We start from the raw sequence: 21965 nt of genomic DNA, 5'->3' as shown, positions 1-21965 counted from the left end.
GGGGGGTGACGGTGACAACAGACAGAAAATCACAAACTTCCACTCTTTTTTGTTTTCTCTTCCGCAGATAAACGTGTGAACTCGCTGCAGATCCCAGAGGCCGGAGAAGCGTTCGACCCCACCAAACGAGGATGAGGTTGCTATGGAAACTGCTGGCGTTTCGCTGGTTCGTGTGTCTGGCAGGTAAGGTATCCATTCACAGTTCATGGTATTAAAAATACTTCTTGCCGTGCTTAGGGGAATTCAGGTCCCACTTCGGGGGCCAATTAGGAAGCTCGTAGGCTCCGGCTCGGCTTCTGCTGACATGTGCCTGACGGCCTCGAATTCTGCGGCGCACAAAGGGGCTCGGAGTTTGGGCTGCGCATCTGGCGTTTCGGCGCCCAGGCCTCGTGTTTTGTATGTGCGTGGCATCATCTGGTTGCCTTTGATGTCAGCTTTGTTGTCGGAAGACCTTTATTTCCTGCAGCGGGGGTCATTCGAGTCACCGGAAGCCGGCGACCTAGATGAGGTTCCACGTGCCTCAAACCTCCAGCACATCACTGGCTTCTGATGAGTTCATGTGTCCTGTTGTTTGATGACTCCGCTGTCTGTTATTGGTGTGCTGGGTGTCGGCGCTGGACGCTCGATGCAGTAACTCTTGGCACACACCTTTTCAGTGCTGACAACAAGAACAAATAAAACATTTTTCCAATATGCACCTAACATCTGATTCATCCCCAACATTTAACCCTCCGTGAATCCCAATACTAAACCTAACACCTCCCATAAAAATAACCTTTAACCCCCTAACACCCAAACAACTAATCTGGCATCAGCGGACATTGTCCTCATACAAGAGCTGCAGTAATCCAGTGTGAGACCTGGAGCTTCCTGTAATAAAGGCTAGTCACTGCTGCCCTCTCTCTCCTTGTGCAGTGTGACCGGTCTTGTCTCCGCCCCCTCCAGTAATAAAGACCGATCACTGCTGCTCTCTCCTTGTGCAGTGTGACCGGTCTTGTCTCCGCCCCCTCCAGTAATAAAGACCGATCACTGCTGCTCTCTCCTTGTGCAGAGTGACTGGTCTTGTCTCCGCCCCCTCCAGTAATAAAGACTAGTCACTGCTGCCCTCTCCTTGTGCAGGGTGACTGGTCTTGTCTCCGCCCCCTCCAGTAATAAAGACCGATCACTGCTGCTCTCTCCTTGTGCAGTGTGACCGGTCTTGTCTCCGCCCCCTCCAGTAATAAAGACCGATCACTGCTGCTCTCTCCTTGTGCAGTGTGACCGGTCTTGTCTCCGCCCCCTCCAGTAATAAAGACCGATCACTGCTGCTCTCTCCTTGTGCAGAGTGACTGGGCTTGTCTCTGCCCCCTCCTGTAATAAAGACCGATCACTGCTGTTCTTTCCTTGTGCAGGGTGGCTGGTCTTGTCTCCGCCCCATCCTGTAATAAAGACCGATCACTGCTGCTCTCTCCTTGTGCAGGGTGACTGGTCTTGTCTCCGCCCCCTCCTGTAATAAAGACCGATCACTGCTGCTCTCTCCTTGTGCAGGGTGACTGGTCTTGTCTCCGCCCCCTCCTGTAATAAAGACCCTTGTCTCCGCCCCCTCCTGTAGTTTTTGTAGTGGGTGGGGGCCTGCTGGGCCTCTCACAGCTCTTTTCTCTGCACGAGCCATGTACAGCACAGGGATTAAGTCGCTGCTGTTTCTACAAGGTGATATCTGAGGTTGCAAATACATTTGGTGCACACAGAGCGGATTCACATCCTTTGCGACTATTGAGGGATATATTTAAATGAGAGGTTTTGTGATCGGAGTTCCGCTTTAACTCGTAGCGGCTTATTTAGAAGGTAGTGAATGTGACTTTCACCAAGCATTCAGTGGTGGAGAATCAATCAGTGTCATATAAAACACATGCATTAGGAAGATGTAGGAAGTTCGCTGAATGGCAGCAAATACTGTATACTGTATAAGTGATGCGTACCGGGCTGTTTGCATGCGTTTTTGATGTGTTTGCATGCGTTCCAGAGCGTTCCAGAGCAGGTAAAATAGGGCTTGCTGCAGTTTTTTTACATGCTTTGGAACTGAACGCTGCGGTGTGAACTAGAGCCCAAAATACCATTGGAATACATTGGACGCAGTTTTGATCCGGTATGTAACTGCTCTGCCCTGCAGCTTTTTTTGGTGGGAGGGGGGCGGAGGGTAGTTTTAGGTAGAGGAATGATTATTACTCCTTTCAGTTTTTTTTGTAATTTGCTTTCTGTGTCCCATCATTGCAATTTCCCTCTACTTCCTGTCTCAGGGAGACAGCAGGAAGTTACAGGAAACCTCTCTCCAAAGCGAGCAGAAATATATTTAACAATCCAAGCCAAATTGAAGTCTTATACCTTCTTATACCTTTCTATTATTTTGTAGTTCTGCACCCCCTACATGTTATAATTTGTGACTATTTTCTGCCAGAAGTTTTAAAATGCTGCTTCCAACCATTACCTGCAGTGCTCTGCGGTGGCAGAGCTGAGTGACAGCCACACCCCTCACACAGACTTGAGATGCAGAAAAGGTTGAAGGGGGCAGGTCTGACCAGGTCTGTTCTGAGTTTTGATCACTGAGTGCACTGGGTGCCTATTGAGCAGTCATATTTAGACTCTGAGTACTACTGCTGTTGCAAGGTGGAGGTTGGTAAAAGCTATCTGATTGCATATCAATTTATGTGAATTCAATTGGGCCTAAACTCAATCAGTACCATTGCACCCTATGCCTCACCTGATGCGTAACCCCTGAGGGTCCATTCACACCATCTTATTGTGGTTACGTGTATTCAGCACAACACAACACACGTTAGTGCATTGCCACATGTCGTGCTGCACTGCAATGTACCCTTTTTCCCCCAAAATAAGACCAACCCCGAAAATCCTTTAGGCATCCTATATGAGTTCGCCTAAAAAAAAACTGACAGGCGGATCCATTCGGACTGCCTGCGTGAAAGGGGCCTCATGTGTTCAATCGTTATTTCCTGCTTAAAAATGGGATATATAACGCCCAGTCACACCTGGTGCATTGCTTGAAGTCACACATTAACGTGTTGCATTACGGTGGCTCATTTAAATGAAAGGGACAAAAAAGAAGAAAAATCAGACATGCATTATTTTTTCCTGAAACATTGAACCACAATGCTTGTTAGTGTGTTACCGTGTGTCTTGGTGCGCTGCAATGCATGTGTATCGGAGGGCGTTGGTTTAAAGCAACGGGGTGCCATTGACAATAAATGGCACTGCAATGCTCTGATGCAAGTAAATCTTAAAAAAAAACAGTCAAGTAACTTAATCATTACCGAAAATGTATCTTATTTGTGTATCACTCGGCTGTAGATCCTCCAAGCATCTCTGAATTGGTGCTGGCACTGTCCTTCCTTCTGGAGGGGGGCTACGTCTGTTCCCCATGGTCCCTGCGTGTGTTATAAGGTAGTCACCGCTCCAAGCTCACTCCCGGGATGGACTACAATCTCATGGTTTAGTTTTATCATTTGTATTGAGATTGTAGTCCATCCAGGGAGCGAGCTTCGAGCGGCGACTACCCTGTTTCCCCGAAAATAAGACCTACCCTGAAAATAAGACCTAGTTGTGACCATTGCCAGGGCCGGTGGTGGCATAAGGGGGAACTTGAAGAGCCGCGGGAGAGGCGGGAGAGAATCAGCGGTGCCAACTAAACCAGCGGTAGAGGAAGCAAGGCGGCAGCGGAGGGAGCAGAGCCGCATAAGCCGATGCCTCCTCTATAGCCCCGCCTCCTGTCACAGGCGGAGTGATACCAAATGCACTCCGCCTGTGAGGAATCGATAGTGAAAGCGCGCTTCGCTCATTCTGGTCAGCGATTGGTTAGCAAATTGCTCTTGGAAAGGTACGGCGCCCCTGATTGCCCCGATCACCATATTTTTGTACATGAATACATGTAGACTTTCCTACATGAATAAGTGCGGATTGTTGTGCATTAAAAAAAAAAAAAAAAGACCTACCCCAAAAATAAGACCTAGTATGTTTTTTTGAGCCAAAAAAAAATATAAGGCAGTGTCTTATTTTTTATTTTCGGGGAAACACGGAACATCCATCACAAGGTGCTTCGAAATGCCATCCAGAATGACTGTCACTGCCTTGTACCATTGCATTTAATGTGTGTTACCGCAACACGATGGTGGTAATGCTTCACCCTGCCATGAATCTAACTTAGCCGCTCTCTAATAGGTGATGGCTCTCACGCTTCAGACAGTCCCGACTAAGATCAGAATTGGACAGAAAAATTCTCATCTGTCCATGTTTCCTTTTGATTAAAATTGTGCCAACTGTTCCACTGATGTCAGATCATCTCCCCAAACCTTTTAATGTTTGTAGGCGCTTTTACTTATTTTCTGAGACGCTGTGGAACTCGAGCACACACTGGGCCTGTAACAATGTGAAAACCAGAACACGGCTCAAAAATGATGACATTGTTATTAAAGTCTAAAACACCTCAGACGTGCTCTTCCACTGAATTTGATGCTCAAATAAATGTTACAGTTGCTGTTACACTTGTTACAGTGTCAGGGGTGAGGCTGACAGATTACACATTGTGACTGCACGCTTGTAGGAATAACTCTATGTGGTCCCGTCACATGGGGGGGAAATCGCCCGTACCTCTCTACATGGCAAGGTCTGAAACAATTGTGTCAAAGAGATCCTGTCAGAGTGGCTCTTGCCTACCAGACAGCCAGCACTCCCATGGAGAACTGGCGGCCACCATTGCCTGACTGCAGGACATGGTCCCAGATCCAGGACAATGCTAAAGCATCACATGTGGTTTACTGGCTAACTAGAACCATCGCCATTTTTAGAGATTGGGCAGCAACGTCCTCCAACTCTGGGGAGGAACTTCAGCTGTTACGCTGGTCATACAATGGAAGGCTTTCCTGCACTTCCAACATCCAAAAACAATTGAACGAGCCATCACACTCTCCAATATATGTTGGCCGTGCTTGGCCTTAAACTGTTTAATAATTGTTGCAAATAAAATCTGGTCGCAAGATGATTTCAATAGTTAGAACATTGCTGAGTATATGACCAGTGCTAGGGAGCCTGAAGACTTCTTGGCACCACTCTCTGCCAACCCGCACACAAACCTGGCAGCTCAATTCGGCAAAGGGTCACGGTTTTTCTTATAGAGAGGGACAGGGAAAGAGAATGAGCTGTGAAAGTTATTGGGGAAGCTTTTTTTTTTTTTTTTTACCTAGCCAGTTGACTCTTTATGCTGATTATCTCACCTCAACCTTTTCTAGGTAACCTGCTGGAGATAAAAGGATACATTGTATGTAAAAACAAAAGTATGTGGACACCACTCCAAATTATTAATTTTAGCTGTTTCCAGTGGATGGCGCAGTTATTACTACACCATACAAAGATATTTTAGACAATTGTATCCTTCCACATTTGTGGTAACAGTTTGGTGAAGGCCCTTTTCTGCTCCACCATGACTATCCTCTGTGTACAAAGCCAGCTCCAGAAAGACAGGGTTTGACCAGTTCGTAAACAACTGAAGTGTCCCTTACAGAACCCTGACCTTAAAGTGACATTAAACCCTCAGATTTTTTAACATAAACCAATACTGTAATGTGCGCCCTACTGTAATCCATGGTTGTTTCCCTTCTCTTAGCTGATCTTCCTTTTAAATCCTCATGTCTTCTCATGCGTGGGGAGAACTTCCCTTTTCAGCTCAAGGCCTCTTCCTGTAGTGCTGGCTCAGGTTTCAAGCCTATACACACGTATACACAGACACCGTGTATCCATTCCTGAGACAAGGCAGTCTGCTGCAAAACAGAAGTTCTCCCCCAGCATGAGAACAGATACAGATTTAAAAGGAAGATCAGCTAAGAGAAGGGAAACAACCATGGATTACAGTAAGGCGCACATTACAGTATTGTTTTATGTTAAAAAATCTGAGGGTTTAATGTCACTTTAACCCTACTGAGCCCCTTTGATATAAACTGCATTGCCAATTGATGTTGGCTGAGGTCTTCTCATCCAGCATCAGTACCTGACATCACAAATGGGGAAAAATTCCCACAGACACCCTCCAAAATCTTGTGGTAAGCTTTCCAAGAAAAGTGGAAGATGCTTTCACTGCAAAAGAAGGGAGGAAACCGCATAATAATGACCATGGTTTTGGAATGGAATATCCAACAAGCTCATATAGGTGTGATGTTGAGGTTTCCGCAATCATTTGCTCATTTATTGTAGCAGATTTATCAGATGCAATGCAAACATGGATCCATCCAAAGCAGCCTTAGTTTTAGGATTAGAAGTAGAAGGAGCATCTTCTATTACAAAAACAACAAATAACCTGTATGATGTCACCTTTGGTCTTTCTTTCCCTTCTTATGGTTGAGACCAATTGCATGTAAATGTCATATTGCTGCCACATCACAAGTGCAGGAATTCCATTTAACTTCTCTGAAATCGTTTTTGCATTTCTGCCAGTCATTATCTGACCGTCGCTCTTGGCTGGTAATCTGAAGCATCTTTAACCCTTGGAGTGAAAGCCAAAATAGATGTATTAACCAGCCCTCGTAAGCGCCGTACATTCGCCATAAGGGAGTGGAAGCATTTGTCTTCCAATGACTGAATGTGTTGACTCAAATGTAACAATTTAGGTTCATGTGCAGAAACTGACAGCGTGCAATGTAGGGTGTTATGTTCCACTTAAAGCCACACTAATCCAAGGAATTAAATCCTAAATATATATTCAAGTCCCTTAACTATTATGTAAAATGTATCTTATTTGTGTATCACTCGGCTGTAGATCCTCCAATCATCTCTGAATTGGTGCTGACACTGTCCTTCCTTCTGGAGGGGGGCTACTTTTGTTCCCCATGGTCCCTGTGTGTGTTGTAAAGTACCCGTGTTTCCCCGAAAATAAGACACTGTCTTATATTTTTTTTGGCTCAAAAAAACACACTGGGTCTTATTTTCGGGGTAGGTCTTATTTTTTTTTAATGTACAACAATCCTCACTTATTCATGAAGAAAAGTCTACATGTATTCATGTACAAAAATATGGTGATCAGGGCAGTCAGGGGTGCCGTATCTTTCCAAGAGAATTTGCTAACCAATCGCTGGCCAGAATGAGCGAAGCGCGCTTTCACCATCGATTCCTCACAGGCGGAGGGCATTTGGTATCACTCCTCCTGTGACAGGAGCCGGCACTATAGAGGAGGCATCGGCTTATGCGGCTCTGCTCCCTCCGTTGCCACCCCGCTTCCTTTAGCGCTGGCTTGGTTGGCACCGCTGGTTCTCTCCCGCCTCTCCCGCGTCTCTTCAAGTTCCCCCTTATGCCACCACCGGCTCTGGGAATGGTCACAACTAGGTCTTATTTTCAGGGTAGGTCTTATTTTCGGGGAAACAGGGTAGTCGCCGCTCGAAGCTCGCTCCCTGGATGGACTACAATCTCAATACAAATGATAAAACTAAACCATGAGATTGTAGTCCATCCCGGGAGCGAGCTTGGAGCGGTGTCTTCTTTACAACAAACACAGGGACCATGGGGAACAGACGTAGCCCCCCTCCAGAAGGAAGGACAGTGCCAGCACCAATTCAGAGATGCTTGGAGGATCTACAGCCGAGTGATACACAAATAAGATACATTTTCGGTAATGATTAAGTTACTTGACTGTTTTTTTTAAAGATTTACTTGCATCAGAGCATTGCAGTGCCATTTATTGTCAATGGCACCCCGTTGCTTTAAACCAACGCCCTCCGATACACATGCATTGCAGCGCACCAAGACACACGGTAACACACTAACAAGCATTGTGGTTCAATGTTTCAGGAAAAAATAATGCATGTCTGATTTTTCTTCTTTTTTGTCCCTTTCATTTAAATGAGCCACCGTAATGCAACACGTTAATGTGTGACTTCAAGCAATGCACCAGGTGTGACTGGGCGTTATATATCCCATTTTTAAGCAGGAAATAACGATTGAACACATGAGGCCCCTTTCACGCAGGCAGTCCGAATGGATCCGCCTGTCAGTTTTTTTTAGGCGAACTCATATAGGAAGCCCAATGTAAGTCTATGGGCAGCTGGGTGTAAATGGACACCCATCCACCCCTGACCCCAGCTAGGTTAATGTTCTGTTTCGACAGACCTGACCATGCCGGATGGGTGAAATTTGATGTAAGTGGACACATGTTTGTTTATACCCGATTCCCCATAAACCGATATGGGGTACGGTCATTTCAGTTTTTTTCTCCATTGCCAGATACCCGATTAGGTACCAAATGTAAGTTTATGGGCAGCCGAGGGAAAACAGACGACAGACCTGTTTTACACTTGGTTATCCCCGACTCAGGACAAACACAATCCAATGCCCGGACCCCCTCCTGATCAGCCCATGTAATTGGGGCCTATGTGATATCTGTGCTTATGAACTGAACATTTTAGGAGAAAATTATCCTGAGATAAAATTAGGAACATGGATAAATTATCTTTTCTAACTTTGTTAATTGATCCCATTGTCCGTCACCTCGCTCCCAATTTTCATTCCCCGCCATTGTCCACATTATTTTTGTTCTTCTCTATGATTCTTGTTTCTTTTATCTCCTTTTTTTTCTCTCCGTATTTTCTCTCTTTTATGTTGTTGGTTCTCCCGCTGTCTTCTTCTTTTTAAAAAACATTTTTTATATATGTCGTGTCGTTCCGTATTTATAAAAAGCAGCGCCGCTCCATCAGAGGTGACACTTTGACACTTCCAGCCGAATGGTGCTTGGAAAACGTAAACAATGACTCAAGGCATCGAGTGATCTATAAGGAAAACACGCTTTCCTTGAACAGAGCTGAATGCGGGCAAAACTCTTCGTAGTAGAGAGAATGCTGTGGATTCCATGCCTGCAAACTCTCTGTCGCTGACCTCTGGAATGGATAGGTGAACACAACAAGGCTTGATTGAAAAACCGCTGCTGTGTTAAGCCCCGAGCTGGCTGCACCAGTAGAATTTTGGTCGAAAGCATTGTTTTTGAAATGTTTGTTCAATTTTCTAATAGTTAATGGGGTCAAATCGGAGATAGTGACAGAAAATATTGATGGAAATGTTTCATTCAAGGAACTCCATTCATTTCCAAATTTAAATGTTAAAATCAAACCAAATTTTGACATTCTACAAGTCTCTAATGGCATTATTGAATGAGTGTCTCGTTGTCTTTGATAATCAGGAAGGAACATTTGCCTGTTACAGCAAACTAGATTATGCTTTACAAAGATTTCAGCCTTGCTCTAGATCGCCTGCAGACCGGGCCGGATTTCCCGCAAGGCCAACCAAGGCCCGGCCTTGGGGCAGCAGGGAGTAGAGGGGCAGCAGGGAGTAGAGGGGCAGCAGGGGTGTGGAATTCCTATCTCCTGATGCCCGGGACAAGCAGTTCCGGGCGGGTAGTTGTTTTCTACATTTAGCCCGGCTTTGGACAAGCAGAGCTCAGTGTACAGTGGGGAAGCCGCCGCTTGTTTTGTACAAGTGATCCCGGCGATGTCGCCGAGATCACTTGTATACAGCCTTCAGGTCTGCCATTCTGCATGGGGGGAGGTTGGCGGGTAGGGGGGCGCATTGAGGAACCTGGCCTTGGGGCAGCAGAGAGAGTAAAATCGACTGTAGACCGGGCTGGATTTTGCCATTCTCCATGGGGGGAGGGGTTGGCGGGTAGGGGGGCGCATTGAGGAACCTGGCCTTGGGGCAGCAGAGAGAGTAAATCCGGCCCTGCCTGCAGGTATGGTGTTTATAGGACGGGATGTTTTTTCATTTATTTTTTGTCTTTTGTTTGAACTCGATGGACATATGATGTAACGTTGGCTTGTGCTGTGAGATTTTTAGTGTTCGTTCCATATAGATCTGCACTCACAAGATATCTAAACTGCAGCAGGCAAAGAGAACCTAACTAACTTAATGCAAAGAACTTCATTGCAATAATTTGCAAACGTGTATAAAGCTGCACAGTTACATCAAAAGGCTTTTGTATAGTTTGGTTGTATTGCAATCTATGGGAGCAACCAAACTTTAATCCATTGCGATAAAGCTGTCTTGGATGTAGCCCCATCCTCTTCATAAACTGCCCTGGCTGGCAGGATTGACTGCTGCGAAATTTCTATAGGTGAACTGTGTAATTTTCTGCTAGTCATGAATTGATTTTGCAGCTGCCACGTGACGGTTCTGATGTTTTTGGTGCAAACCCAACTGGGGTGTCACGATCTGGGATCAGGCTCAGAGTCCAGCATCTGAAGCAGCAGGCAATTCGTAGTATAACAGGTAGGGTTGCCACCTGTCCAGGATTCACCCGGACAGTCTGGGTTTTGAATGCTGTGTCCAGGTTTCATGGCAGCAGAAACCCGGACACAAGATGTCAGGCAGACAGGGGCAACCAAAATGAACATAGGGGCTACTGCCCCCCCTCCCCCACTTAAAATAGTCTCAACTGTGATATTTACATATGAATGGGAGGCGCTATTTGCATATAAATGAGCCACCACTCATTCTCCACAAAAAATGTCCGCGTTCGCTCGAATGTTCGGGTTTCGCTTGAAGAGAAGGTGGCAACCCTAATAACAGGTCGGGTTTGGTACACAAGCAGAGGGTAGTGGTGGAGGAGCAGGCAGAAGCGTAGCCAGCGAACAAGCCGAGGTCAGGAGCCAAAGGTATCAGGTATGTAGCAGGAGGCGGAGAGAGTAGTCGGTGAATCAGCAGCCAAAGGTCGGTACACGGGAAGCAGTAGTAGCAGATTGTAGCACGGAGGGAGCAGGAAGCAAGATCAAGGCAGGAGCACAATAATCTGGAAAAGAGGAAGTGCAGAGGCGGGGCTTAAAAAGGAAGTTCAAGGGAGGAGCAAGGAGGTCAGAGTTCAGCATCTGATTAGGTATAACTGAGGATTACACAGGAGATCGGGCAAGGAGCTATCTATGGTTCTTAGGTGGCTCAGCAGGTAGAACCACCGCCAGCTACAGCAGAGGTTCCTGACATAGGGTTCTTCAGATGCTGCCAGAAAGTCTGGGCTTCCTAGGCGCAGAGTCTTGTGCGGAATGTTTGTTTCCCATTATGGGCTCATCTATAGATCAGAGTAGAATTACACTTTATAGACACACCTTTATCTGGGGGCGTGGCTTTAAATATTTACAAATGTATATGACGAAAACTTCCGTTTTTTTTTTTTTTCCAATATGTCTTTTATTGCATGTTTTTGTATAACGCAGAACAATGAAAACAAAACAACCACGATACATGTGTGGTGAACATGTGACAAAATACGGTACAAGTAAGTGTCGCATATGTAAATAGCACCTAAGATACGTAAATTCAACGTGGATTTCAACGGTGCTGGAAAGAGTGATAATGCATATATAGTCAGGGAGCATTAACCACACTATGATTATAGAACAGAAGGCTGTAAAAAACCATAAGAACAAAAATGGACAAACAATGTCAATAAAGGATAAAGGACAAGGTCACGATGAGTAATTTGTGCTCGTAAGTCATCGGTGCCATTGTTTATGGAACAGGTGGAACGTACGATTCTTGTAAGAGTATATGCGTTCGTATGCGCATTGCAGATTTGTTAGGTGAACCACCTCAGAGAAGTTAGGGGGGGAGGAGGGTGAGAGCCAATGTCTTGTGATTAAGGACTTTGCTGCGTATAGGATACGAGATATAATAACTCTAGAAGAGGTTAGAAGAAAACTTCAGTTTTTAAACTAAATATAAGAAACAAATTGTGACTGGAATTTCTTAACTGGTTTGATTGCTGAATAATTAATCCGTTATCTGCTGCAAATCACCTCACCCATTTTACCTTTCCTCTGCAGTATACAGCTGCTATAGTTAGTTATAGGGATGTGGCTGGTGAGCCAATGGTTTACTGTGGTTCCCCCGAAAATAAGACCTACCACGAAAATAAGACCTAGTTGTGACCATTCCCAGCAGGGCAGCCATCAGGGGGGTATGGCCGATACTCATGTAAGGGGCCTGGGCAGCCTGGGGGGGGGGCCCGGGTCCCTTACATGACTATCGGCCGACGGTGAAGGACGAGGAGGCGGAGGACTGGCCCTAGCAGCGCAGGGCCCCAGCATTGCCGCTCCAGCAGCTTCGAGACAAGCTGGGGCCCCATCAGCGATGCTGCTCGTCTGATGTCGTACTGGCCGGAAGTGACGTCACGTTAGTGACGTGACGTCACTTCTGGCCTGTCCGGCGGCAGACGAGGCCACGTGTGCAGGTAAGAGGAGCTAGGAAGGTAAGAATGAAAGGAGGGATGCAGCCCTGACCAGCCCACCTGAGACTCCTTCAGAGCCCACCATAGACAGTCTCAGATGGGCAGCATCTATGGTGGGCTCTGCATTGTCACTCTCAAGTGGGTCCTGTGTCCAGCGCGTCACTAAGCCCGTGGCCAGCGGCGGGGGTGGCGGCCTAAAGCCGTGTAAGGGGCCCCAAAATTTCTGACGGATGCCCTGATTCTCAGGGCCGGTGGTGGAATAAGGGGGAACTTGAAGAGCCGTGGGAGAGGCGGGAGAGAATCAGCGGTGCCAACAAAACCAGCGCTAGAGGAAGCGAGGCGGCAGCAGAGGGAGCAGAGCCGCATAAGCCGATGCTTCCTCTATAGCGCCGACTCCTGTCACAGTGATACCAAATGCATTCCGCCTGTGAGGAATGGATAGTGAAAGCGCGCTTCGCTCATTCTGGCCAGCGATTGGTTAGCAAACTGCTCTTGGAAAGGTACGGCACCCCTGATTGCTCTGATCACCATATTTTTCTACATGAATAAGTGCGGATTGTTGTACATTAAAAAAAAAAAAAAGACCTACCCCGAAAATAAGACCTGGACAGTGTCTTTTTTTCGGGGAAACACGGTAGTAGAATCAGCATGGCCACATGAATGAACATGAAGGGTGATCACGGTGCTTTCATGACTTTTCTCTTCATTTGCTGAGTCCTTTCTAATGTCAGGCTGCCATATCTTTGTACAGGCTCTTGAAGTAGTTGAGCCAGCTGTTGCCATTTTTGCATGTGGTGTTTGTTTTTCTTGGATCCTGAGCCGATTTGATTTCAGATTTCCCAGAAAGAGTTTTCCTGAAGAGCCTCTTCCAGTTGTTGAAGGTTTTTGGAGATGAAGCTTTGCTTTTTCTTTTTGAGGATTTCTTTGTCATTTTTCTGTAGGACGCCATGAGCGATCCTCAGGTCGGTGTTGTCGGGGTTCCTGTGTTCTTTATTTGAGACTTTTCGTAAAAGGTGTTTCTTACTGTTCTGCATTCTCTGTCAAACCATATGTTGGGTTGTTTATTGGAGGGTTTCTGGAAGATGACTTTTTTTAATGTTGGACGTCTCTGCGATGGTGTGTAGTATGTTGTGGAGGTCCTTTGCTGCTTGGTTCACCACTTGGGGACTTAATACATGGGTCTCTCTCCTCTCTTTCTCTCTTCTCTCTCTCTCCTCTCTTCTCTCTCTCTCTCTCTTCTCTCTCTCTCTCTCTTCTCTCTCTCTCTCTCTCTCTCTCTCTCTCTATCTCTCTCCTCTCTTCTCTCTCTCTTCTCTCTCTCTCCCTCCCTCTTTTAGCATTGCCAAAGCATATGGGGAGGTTTATGGGATAGATGGGTGGTGGGGGGTAGTAGAACATTGTTAGAGGTAAAGAATGATATGGGGGGAATAGGTAAGTCAGGGGACATTGTCAGGGGTAAGGGATAATATAAAGGGGGAAAGGGGGGTGAGTCCATGTTGGGGATTATTCAGGATCTCTCATGTTCCTCTCAGTCGGTGACATTCTGTGACATATTGTGCAGATATTTTCACCGTCGGCTCCTCTTCTCCCAGTACAATGTGGAGTCTCCTCGTCTCTTCTATAGAGGTGAAGTCCAGGATGAGAGCGGAGAGCCTCGGGCAAGTGAGTGTCTCTCAGTGCAGAGTACTTGGGGCACTGTAACAGGAAGTGAACTGCATCTTCCAGGGCCCCGCAGTCTCTCTCTCTCTCTCTCTCTCTCTCTTTCTCTCTCTTCTCTCTTTTCTTTCTCTCTCTCTTTCTTTCTCTCTCTTTCATATCTCTCTCTCTCTCCTCTCTTCTCTCTCTCCTCTCGTCTATCTATCTCTATCTCCTCTCTTTTCTCTCTCTCTCTCTCCTCTCTTCTCTCTCTACTATTCACTGTCGGCTCCTCTTCTCCCAGTACAATGTGGAGTCTCCTCGTCTCTTCTATAGAGGTGAAGTCCAGGATGAGAGTGCAGAGTACTTGGGGCACTGTAGCAGGAAGTGGACCGCATCTTCCAGGGCCCCGCAGTCTCTCTCCTCTCTCTCTCCTCTCTATGCCTCTCTTCTTTTCTCTCTCCCCTCCTCTCAGTACACGTGCACATACAAAGTGAACAACAGTCCTAACCCTTCCTCATGGGTCATGGGTATAACTTGGTAAAGACATGTTGCATGCCTTTACCTATTGTTACATGTGAACCCGAAGTGAATCAGCACATGCACTGAATACATTACCAAGGTTCATAAAGAAAGCAGTGAGGTGACTCTTACGGAAAGATTAATGTGGTGGCAAAGTACAGCAATAAAGCCTTGACGCGTTTCACACTGTGGAATTTGGTCATGAGGATAATGGCTCACATTTGCAGAGTGCTTACACTGAGCTAGATTCATTCAAATAGATCGTCCAGTCGGCAGAGAGCTTTCCTTAATTACAAGGATTAACATCTGATGAGTATCAGCCCTAACCACAGAACATGAACTATTAACAAGGATCCAAAATTAAAAACAAGCACAAGGTTTTAACATTTATGCTGCTGTTCTTTCAACAATCATTACCACATCAAAGAATGCATATTGAAAAACACAGTGTAAAATGTTAATGAACAATGAAACAATGTTTCTGTTTGCTGAATGTATCCAGCAAACGGCATTAAAGGGTAATTTGCTGCTTTTTACTTTACTCTCACTTTTTACCATGATGTTGTCCTCCAGCATTTCACATCTTTTAGGACCCAAACAATTCCCCCCGATGAGTTGTTTGAAATTCACACTTTTTTTCAGGCCATTTCCAAGCTTTTTCAGAGCTTTTTTGCACTTTTTAAAGCACGAGTTTGTGTTTTTAAAGCAATTTTTTGTTTTGACCAATGGAAAGCAGTATCATGTGTGACATCATGATGAGCTACAGCTCGCGGCATACTGAGCTTAGGGTAACGGGAGGACGCTAGTTTGTGTCCTCCTGTTACCCTAAGGAGAACTATAGGGAAAAGCCTTAAAGGAGAACTATGGGGTCAGCGTTTTTCCCTATAGTTCTCCTTAGGGTAACGGGAGGACACAAACTAGCGTCCTCCCGTCACCCTAAGCTCAGTATATAGGGAGCTACAGCTCGCGGTATACTGAGACGCCGCACCTGGAGCGGATCCCGACGTAGATGACGGGATCCGCCAAGCTGCGTAAGTGACAGCTGGCTCTGCCTATCTAGAGGCCTATCTGCCTACCCGTCCCTCCCCCGTCCGTTCCGCCAGTCAGCACTGGCGGATCGGAGCGGGGAGGGTGGAATCCAGCCCCTCCCCTGTCACGGCAGAGAGGCGTGACAGGATCGAGAGGTGAGGGAACGCCGGTATGTGTTCGCTCACCTCCCGATCTACTGAGCCGACCTGTGACAGTCTCATTGTCACAGGTCGGCTAGAACTATGAGGTGAGTGGAAATCACTCATCTCATAGTTCTCCTTTAAACCCCATAGTTCTCCTTTAATATTAAATCTCCAGATTGAAATCAGGCTTACAACTTGAAACATCTGCTTTGTAAGATGATGGGTAGACAAGGGTGGTAAGCTTCCAGGAAGGAGAGAGTTTGGGGATGCGCTTCACCAGTGGGGTGATGTCTGAAGAGCAGGGGTATGGCACGCACCTTCTACATGAAATAAAGTTCATGATCGAGTTTATATTTCTACTTTATTTTCCATACTAGACGCTTGCTGTCTCTCCTTTTCCAGGTATTTAAATATATGTATATAGCATGTGCAATATTTAAGGATTGGCAGAGCGGAGTTCTTGGGGGCCTAATTAATGGCGTCTGAAGCAGCACGCTGCGTGAAATAAGCTCTTTTGTTTATGTCACTGGAGATAATACCGTTTGATGAATCATTCCCTTTAAACTGAATATTACACGGTTAAGGTTTAAGGTCGGTCTGCGGCGTATGTGCGAGATTTCCGCGTCGAACTACAAAGCAAATTGTTGGCTGGTCCAGTAATTACAGGATGGCAGGCTGAGCCACTGCCCTGGACTGCGGATAACTTTGTTATGTCTGTCATGTAATATCTCCGGGAGACAACACAATAAGATAAAAACCCGGGTTATAGATGTTTCTTTTTTTTTTGTACATTCAATTTCCCCGAGATTCACGTTTAAAGCTGAACTCCGGCCTTCCCTTTAGTCTTGCACATTTATACCGGCTCTTCTCCTGGACTGTAATCGACTTTGTCACCACCGCACCCACCCAGTTGGATTTGGGTTTTTGTCCGGTCAGGAGTGCGATGGGACAGGAGGATTATGGCTCTCTGCAGGGACAGGATAGAGAAGTGAGCGACGGTACGTGTTCCCTCACTTCTCCATCTATTGAGCTATCTATTGAAACTATGAGGATGAGTGGAAATCACTCCCGTCATAGTTCTCCTTTAACTAGCAAAAGTGTTATGTGACATGGAACTTATCACCCAGCCTCTAAATTACTGATATGTTATTTTCAAATGCAAGAACGAAGGGAAAGCCGCGGTTTTGAAAGTGTCAGTGGAATAAGCCAATCATCTTTACACGTAACAGAGGCGAGGAAAGATATCCATTACATCAGCTTCTGCCAGTGAAATATTTGGGAAGGGGGGGGGTAATTCACACTGTGTCTATTTCCTTTCCTTTTCACTGGGGGTGAACAGTAAATAGTAATTTTTATGGGGCCTGAAAAGATCATAAAAATGGAAGTAATGGAGTGTAATGGCAACAGTCTGTAAAAGTCTTTTGTAAAACGTCCCCCGGTCTCTGGCTGTCTCCAGCAGCAGGTTGCCCGTCTCCAACCATTATCTGCAGTCTCCGACCATCTCCTGTAATATCCAGCGAAGAAGAGTGTCAACCAAACGTCTTGTGAGTGCAAAGTATTTTAAAGCTGAACTCCAGGAGTTTTTTGGGGGGGAAATTCTGGTTGAATGTATTAAAGACTTTGGACTCCCAAAACGTTTGTTTGGCGCTCTTATTGGTTCGATTTACACATGGATTTCTCAATATGGGTGACTCCTTAATGCTATACACGATCTTTAGTGGCCCTCTTTAAATAGACCCAATTGATTTGCAGTGCCCCCCTTTGCCCCCAGCGCTTGGCAGCAATCATCCCAAGATATCATTTAATCAGGAAATTGAGTGCGCGGGCAGGCGAAGGAACGGCTTCATTTTAGGTTATTTTGCACTTCATGACCTAGAAATATTTTAAAATGGAGATTCATCCAACTTTTAGCGGAATTAATAGGCCACTGCATGGTAAAGCGAGCTTGCATCCAAAAAAATCCAGGTGGATTGTGGGAAATTCATGTAGGATTCACATGGTGTTTATGATCCGTGCCGCCGCCGCCGCTGATTGCTGGGACTCAAATGTAATGACTTTCAGGAGCGGGTGCGTACAGCTGACCATTATCCCACTTTAAATGGCACTGTACCTTTTGCCCTTAAGATGTAAAAGGCTCTTCATATTTAATGAGCGGGCCGATGATTATTGCCAAAATTAGGGGGTGGCGGGGGGGGAGATAGAGTGCCTTGTTTGCCTTTAAATAGCCAATAACAATGGAACCCTTTCTGATTAATTCTCAGGAAAAGTTCAATGTATTCCTTTTTTTATGGCATTAATATTTTGCTTTATTGGCTGAGCTGGAAGCAGCGTTGCAATGCCATCTTAAAAATGTAAAGAGCAATTCCAGTAAAGTCAATCGGAGAACTCCTAGGGGCCAGTTAGTATCAGGGAGAATGGCCACGCTCTTAGATCATGTGACCTTTTCACACCGCTGGGTCACGCTTGCATTATTTATAATCTGCCTCCTCCCGCTTCTGATGAGATTCTCAGATTAGCATTCGCCTACTCCAATGCACTGGACCCTAATATTTCCACTGGACATACTTTGGTGATAGTCATCATTACCAAGACCAGAGGATTCGCAGCACATTCTCAGCAGATTAGCCGCAACTCAAGACCTAGCTGTTTTTTTAAATGGCCAGATGTTCCCCGATTGTCGCCAAATACATTTGCAGGCTTCATGTCCTTGGTGCCATAAATACTGGGGAAGGCTTGATGGTCCATGTCCATGATCGATTGTAAAGTGGCCCTTTTGTAAAGTGGAAAGCAACTATGGTTCAGCAAACAGGCTCTACTACAGTCCAGAGGAGCAATGCTTTATATAGGAAAAGGTAGAGGAATGGTTCTTGTTCATAGATCTTTATCCACTGAGAGAAGGGCTGTCCAGAAGATGCAGAAGATGACTACAGATGAGCTCCAGTGAACTTTGGAACAATACAATATGTCTGAATTTTTCACAATGCATCACAACCTCCCTCAAGTCAATGTAGCCGCATCCTGGGCGGGATGCCAGCCAGAGCGACCCAATGAGATGCCAGCCAGAGCGACCCAATGTGCCCTGGGTCACAGGGCACATAGAAGATACACTATATTGCCAAAAGTTGGGACAGCCCTCCAAATCATTGGATTCAGGTGTTCCGTGAAATTCTCTTGCTACTAAATATTCCGCGGTCACCTGTTACTGGGATTATAACAAAGTGGAAGCAACCGGGAACAACAGCAACTCAGCCACGAAGTGGACGGCCACATAAAATGACAGAACGGGGTCAGCGCATGCTGAAGCGCACAGTGCGCAGAAGTCTCCAACTGTCTGCAGAGTCAATAGCTACAGACCTCTAAACTTCGAGTGGCCTTCAGATTGGCTCCACAACAGTGCGCTGAGAGCTTCATGGAATGGGTTTCCATGGCCGAGCAGCTGCATCCAAGCCGCACATCACCAAGTGCAATGCAAAGCGTGGGATGCCGTGGTGTAAAGCACGCCGCCACTGGACTCTAGAGAAGTGGAGACGTGTTCTCTGGAGTGACCAATCACGCTTCTCTGTCTGGCAATCCGATGGGCATGTCTGGGTTTGGGGCTTGACAGGAGAACGGTACTTGCCTGACTGCATTGTGCCAAGTTTAAAGCTTGGTGGAGGGGGGATTATGGGGGAGGGGTGTTTTTCAGGGGTTGGGCTTGGCCCCTTATTTCCAGTGAAGGGAACTCTTAAGGCCTTGAGTCATGACCTCAACCCGATAGAACACCTTTGGGATGAATTAGAGCGGAGACTGCGAGCCCCTCCCCCAACATCAGTACCTGACCTCACAAATGGTCCAACATTCCCATAGACACACCCCTAAACCTTGTGGACGCCTTCCCAGAAGAGTTGAAGTCCTTATAGTGGCAAAGGGCGGAGCCAACTCAATATTGAACCCTACGGACTAAGATTGGGATGCCATTAAAGTTCATGTGCGTGTAAAGGCATTGCAGTACTTTTGGCAATATAGTGTAATTGTTTATGTGTGTGCTCTATCAGTGACCTGAGTTGTTCCTGTACAGAGAAATGACACAAAATTGTCCTGATCTAGTCCGGCACTCACTATGGGATGTATGTAGACATTGCAAGTATGCTATCCCATTCCTGCCCCTGATCTAATAACACATAAGAGACTTGGAAAGACAAAGGCCTCTCACCAAAATGGCAGCAACCTCGATCAGTTTATCAGTACGTGGGCAGGTGGGCGATGGGATGAGCAAATTGTGAGCAATAGAAAGCATAACATTCCCCATCACTTCCTGCGTGGATGGCTCTGGATGATGGAACTGGGTCAAGGACATAAATACCTCCAGCGGAAAGGGGAACAGGATTTCCCATCCTCTTCCCTTCTCTTTTCTGCACTTTGACCCTCTTGATAGAGCTACAATGTTTTGAAATTGATACATTTTCTCCCATATTATCATATAAAAGAGCCCAATTATCCAAGTGAATAAAAATAGGATTTCTAAGCCGAAGGAGGAAAATGTTTTATTTTTATGCAACAAATGAATTGATATGAGAAAGCCTCAAATAGTTACATAATTAGTCATGTTGAAAAAAAAAAGGTCCATCAAGTTCAACCTATACAGAACCCTATATCAATGGTTAATCCAGAGGAAGGCAAAAAAACCCTTATAAAGGACAGTCCAATGCGCTCTAGCGGGGGATCCTTCCCGATCCCCTAAGGAAATCGGATATTCCATGAATCAATCAAAATGTTGTCCTGGGAACCCATCCCCCCCCAAGGTTGTAGTCACAACTCCTTGCTGGATATTGACCCCCGGAATGTCATGCTGTACGGTTACAGGTGCTCTTTGAAGGGTATGCCTTGTCCCAATTCTTGCTGTTAGAAGAAATTGCTTCGTAATTAGATTTATATACCAGATAATCTCATTTGCATATCCAATAAATTCTTACTGTTTTAATTTGCTGGGGTTGAATTTATATTAGTGCTTAAAATAAGATTTGAATTATCAAGGACTTGTGTGAGATGATATTTCAGAGATTGGCTTCATGATGATGTCTTTCATTAGCTGCGTAGAAGGGCTGTCAGTGGCATTCGGGGTGATGGAGTGACTGACACACAGAATGGTGGACCAGCTGGGGGAAGGGAGGGGGGGCTTCCTGTTCTGCAGATATATATCTGGATGAAACAAATGGCTGAATAGGCAGGGGTAGAGTGGTATGAGGCTTGCTGTCTGTGTCCCATTTTGCAGATTTTACTTCACTTCCTGTCCCAGAAACATAATGGGAAGTGTGAGGAAACTTCATCAAAATCTTAAAGAGGAACTCCAGGATTTTTTTCAAATTAACCCTTGCAGTGGGACTACTCCCCCCACACCCACCCACACACACACACACACACACACACACACACACACACACACACACATACATACACCCTGCAAGGGCAAATATTCATTTGGCCAAGGGATGAAAATGAAGAAAGTGTACTCACCTGACCCTTGGCCCCTCCTGGCTGCTAAACCGGTCCCTGCAGCCTCTTCTCCCCTGGTCTACGGTGGTCTAAGGACTCATGATGTCATCACGTCTAATGCAGGTCCATTAGACTTGAGGACGCAGAGGGATACAGTATACCACAGCCGGAGTGGAGGGGGATAGAGGTGAGCGCTGACTGCTGCAGGACTGAGGATCAGGTGAGTATATCTTTTTTATTCCCCCCTCTCTCAAGCCAAAACAAGCACTTAACCCTTTGCAGTGTGGTTGTAGCCCAATTACATGGGTTACTTGGAGGAAAAAAAAATGGAGTTCTTCTTTAAAGCTTCAGGCAGATTTTAATGACACAGTTAATGCAGCTTTGTATTCAGGGCGGGTTCTTCCTGATGGTGACAACACGTGCCTGTGTAATGTGTGCTGAAATGAACAGGGTGGCAACACAGAAACACAATTACCCAGATAGCAAGCAATTGAGCTGCAAGCTTGAAAATGACTCGCTAAACTATTGCAGACTTGCCGCGGTTCACAATTTTGTTGCACGATTACAGCGAGTCTGCATTGCAAGTCTCCGGACCAGCGAGCTTGCAGAGCTCTCGCTAAGACCTGCAGGACTCTTGCTGTGGACATTCAAAAAGTGTCGCCTAGAGCTTGTGCTGCGAGTGTTCTGCGAGTCTACAACCTGCCAGGAATGTGTGCAGCAAGTTAACAAAATTACAATGTAACCCTGACACAAGTTTGTGGCAAGTTATCCTTGCTATCTGGGTAGGAGACGGACAGAGCGTTGTCACCCCATAACACGGTGGCCTATGCAAGGACAATCATGGCGGGATCCGCACGGATTAGTTTATGGAAAGCTGCAGATTTATAAATACTGAAAATGACTATTTAATATTAACATGGTGAATCTTA

General features: G+C 45.9%; 1 protein-coding gene across 1 annotated transcript in view; it reads left to right on the top strand.

The window, feature by feature from the left end:
* Positions 1 to 21965, top strand: part of CNTN4 (contactin 4) — a 122150-nt gene that overhangs the window by 34930 nt on the left and 65255 nt on the right. The window contains exon 2 of the mRNA XM_018571640.1: positions 68 to 183. Within this exon, the coding sequence (XP_018427142.1) occupies positions 132 to 183 (52 nt within the window). The 5' untranslated portion in view covers positions 68 to 131. The remainder of the gene's footprint in view (positions 1 to 67; positions 184 to 21965) is intronic.

Source organism: Nanorana parkeri, unplaced genomic scaffold (genome assembly GCF_000935625.1).
Source record: "Nanorana parkeri isolate BGI_ZX_2015 unplaced genomic scaffold, ASM93562v1 scaffold1798, whole genome shotgun sequence".
Classification (NCBI taxonomy): Eukaryota; Metazoa; Chordata; class Amphibia; order Anura; family Dicroglossidae; genus Nanorana; species Nanorana parkeri.
This window is presented reverse-complemented; position numbering and strand designations above follow the sequence as displayed.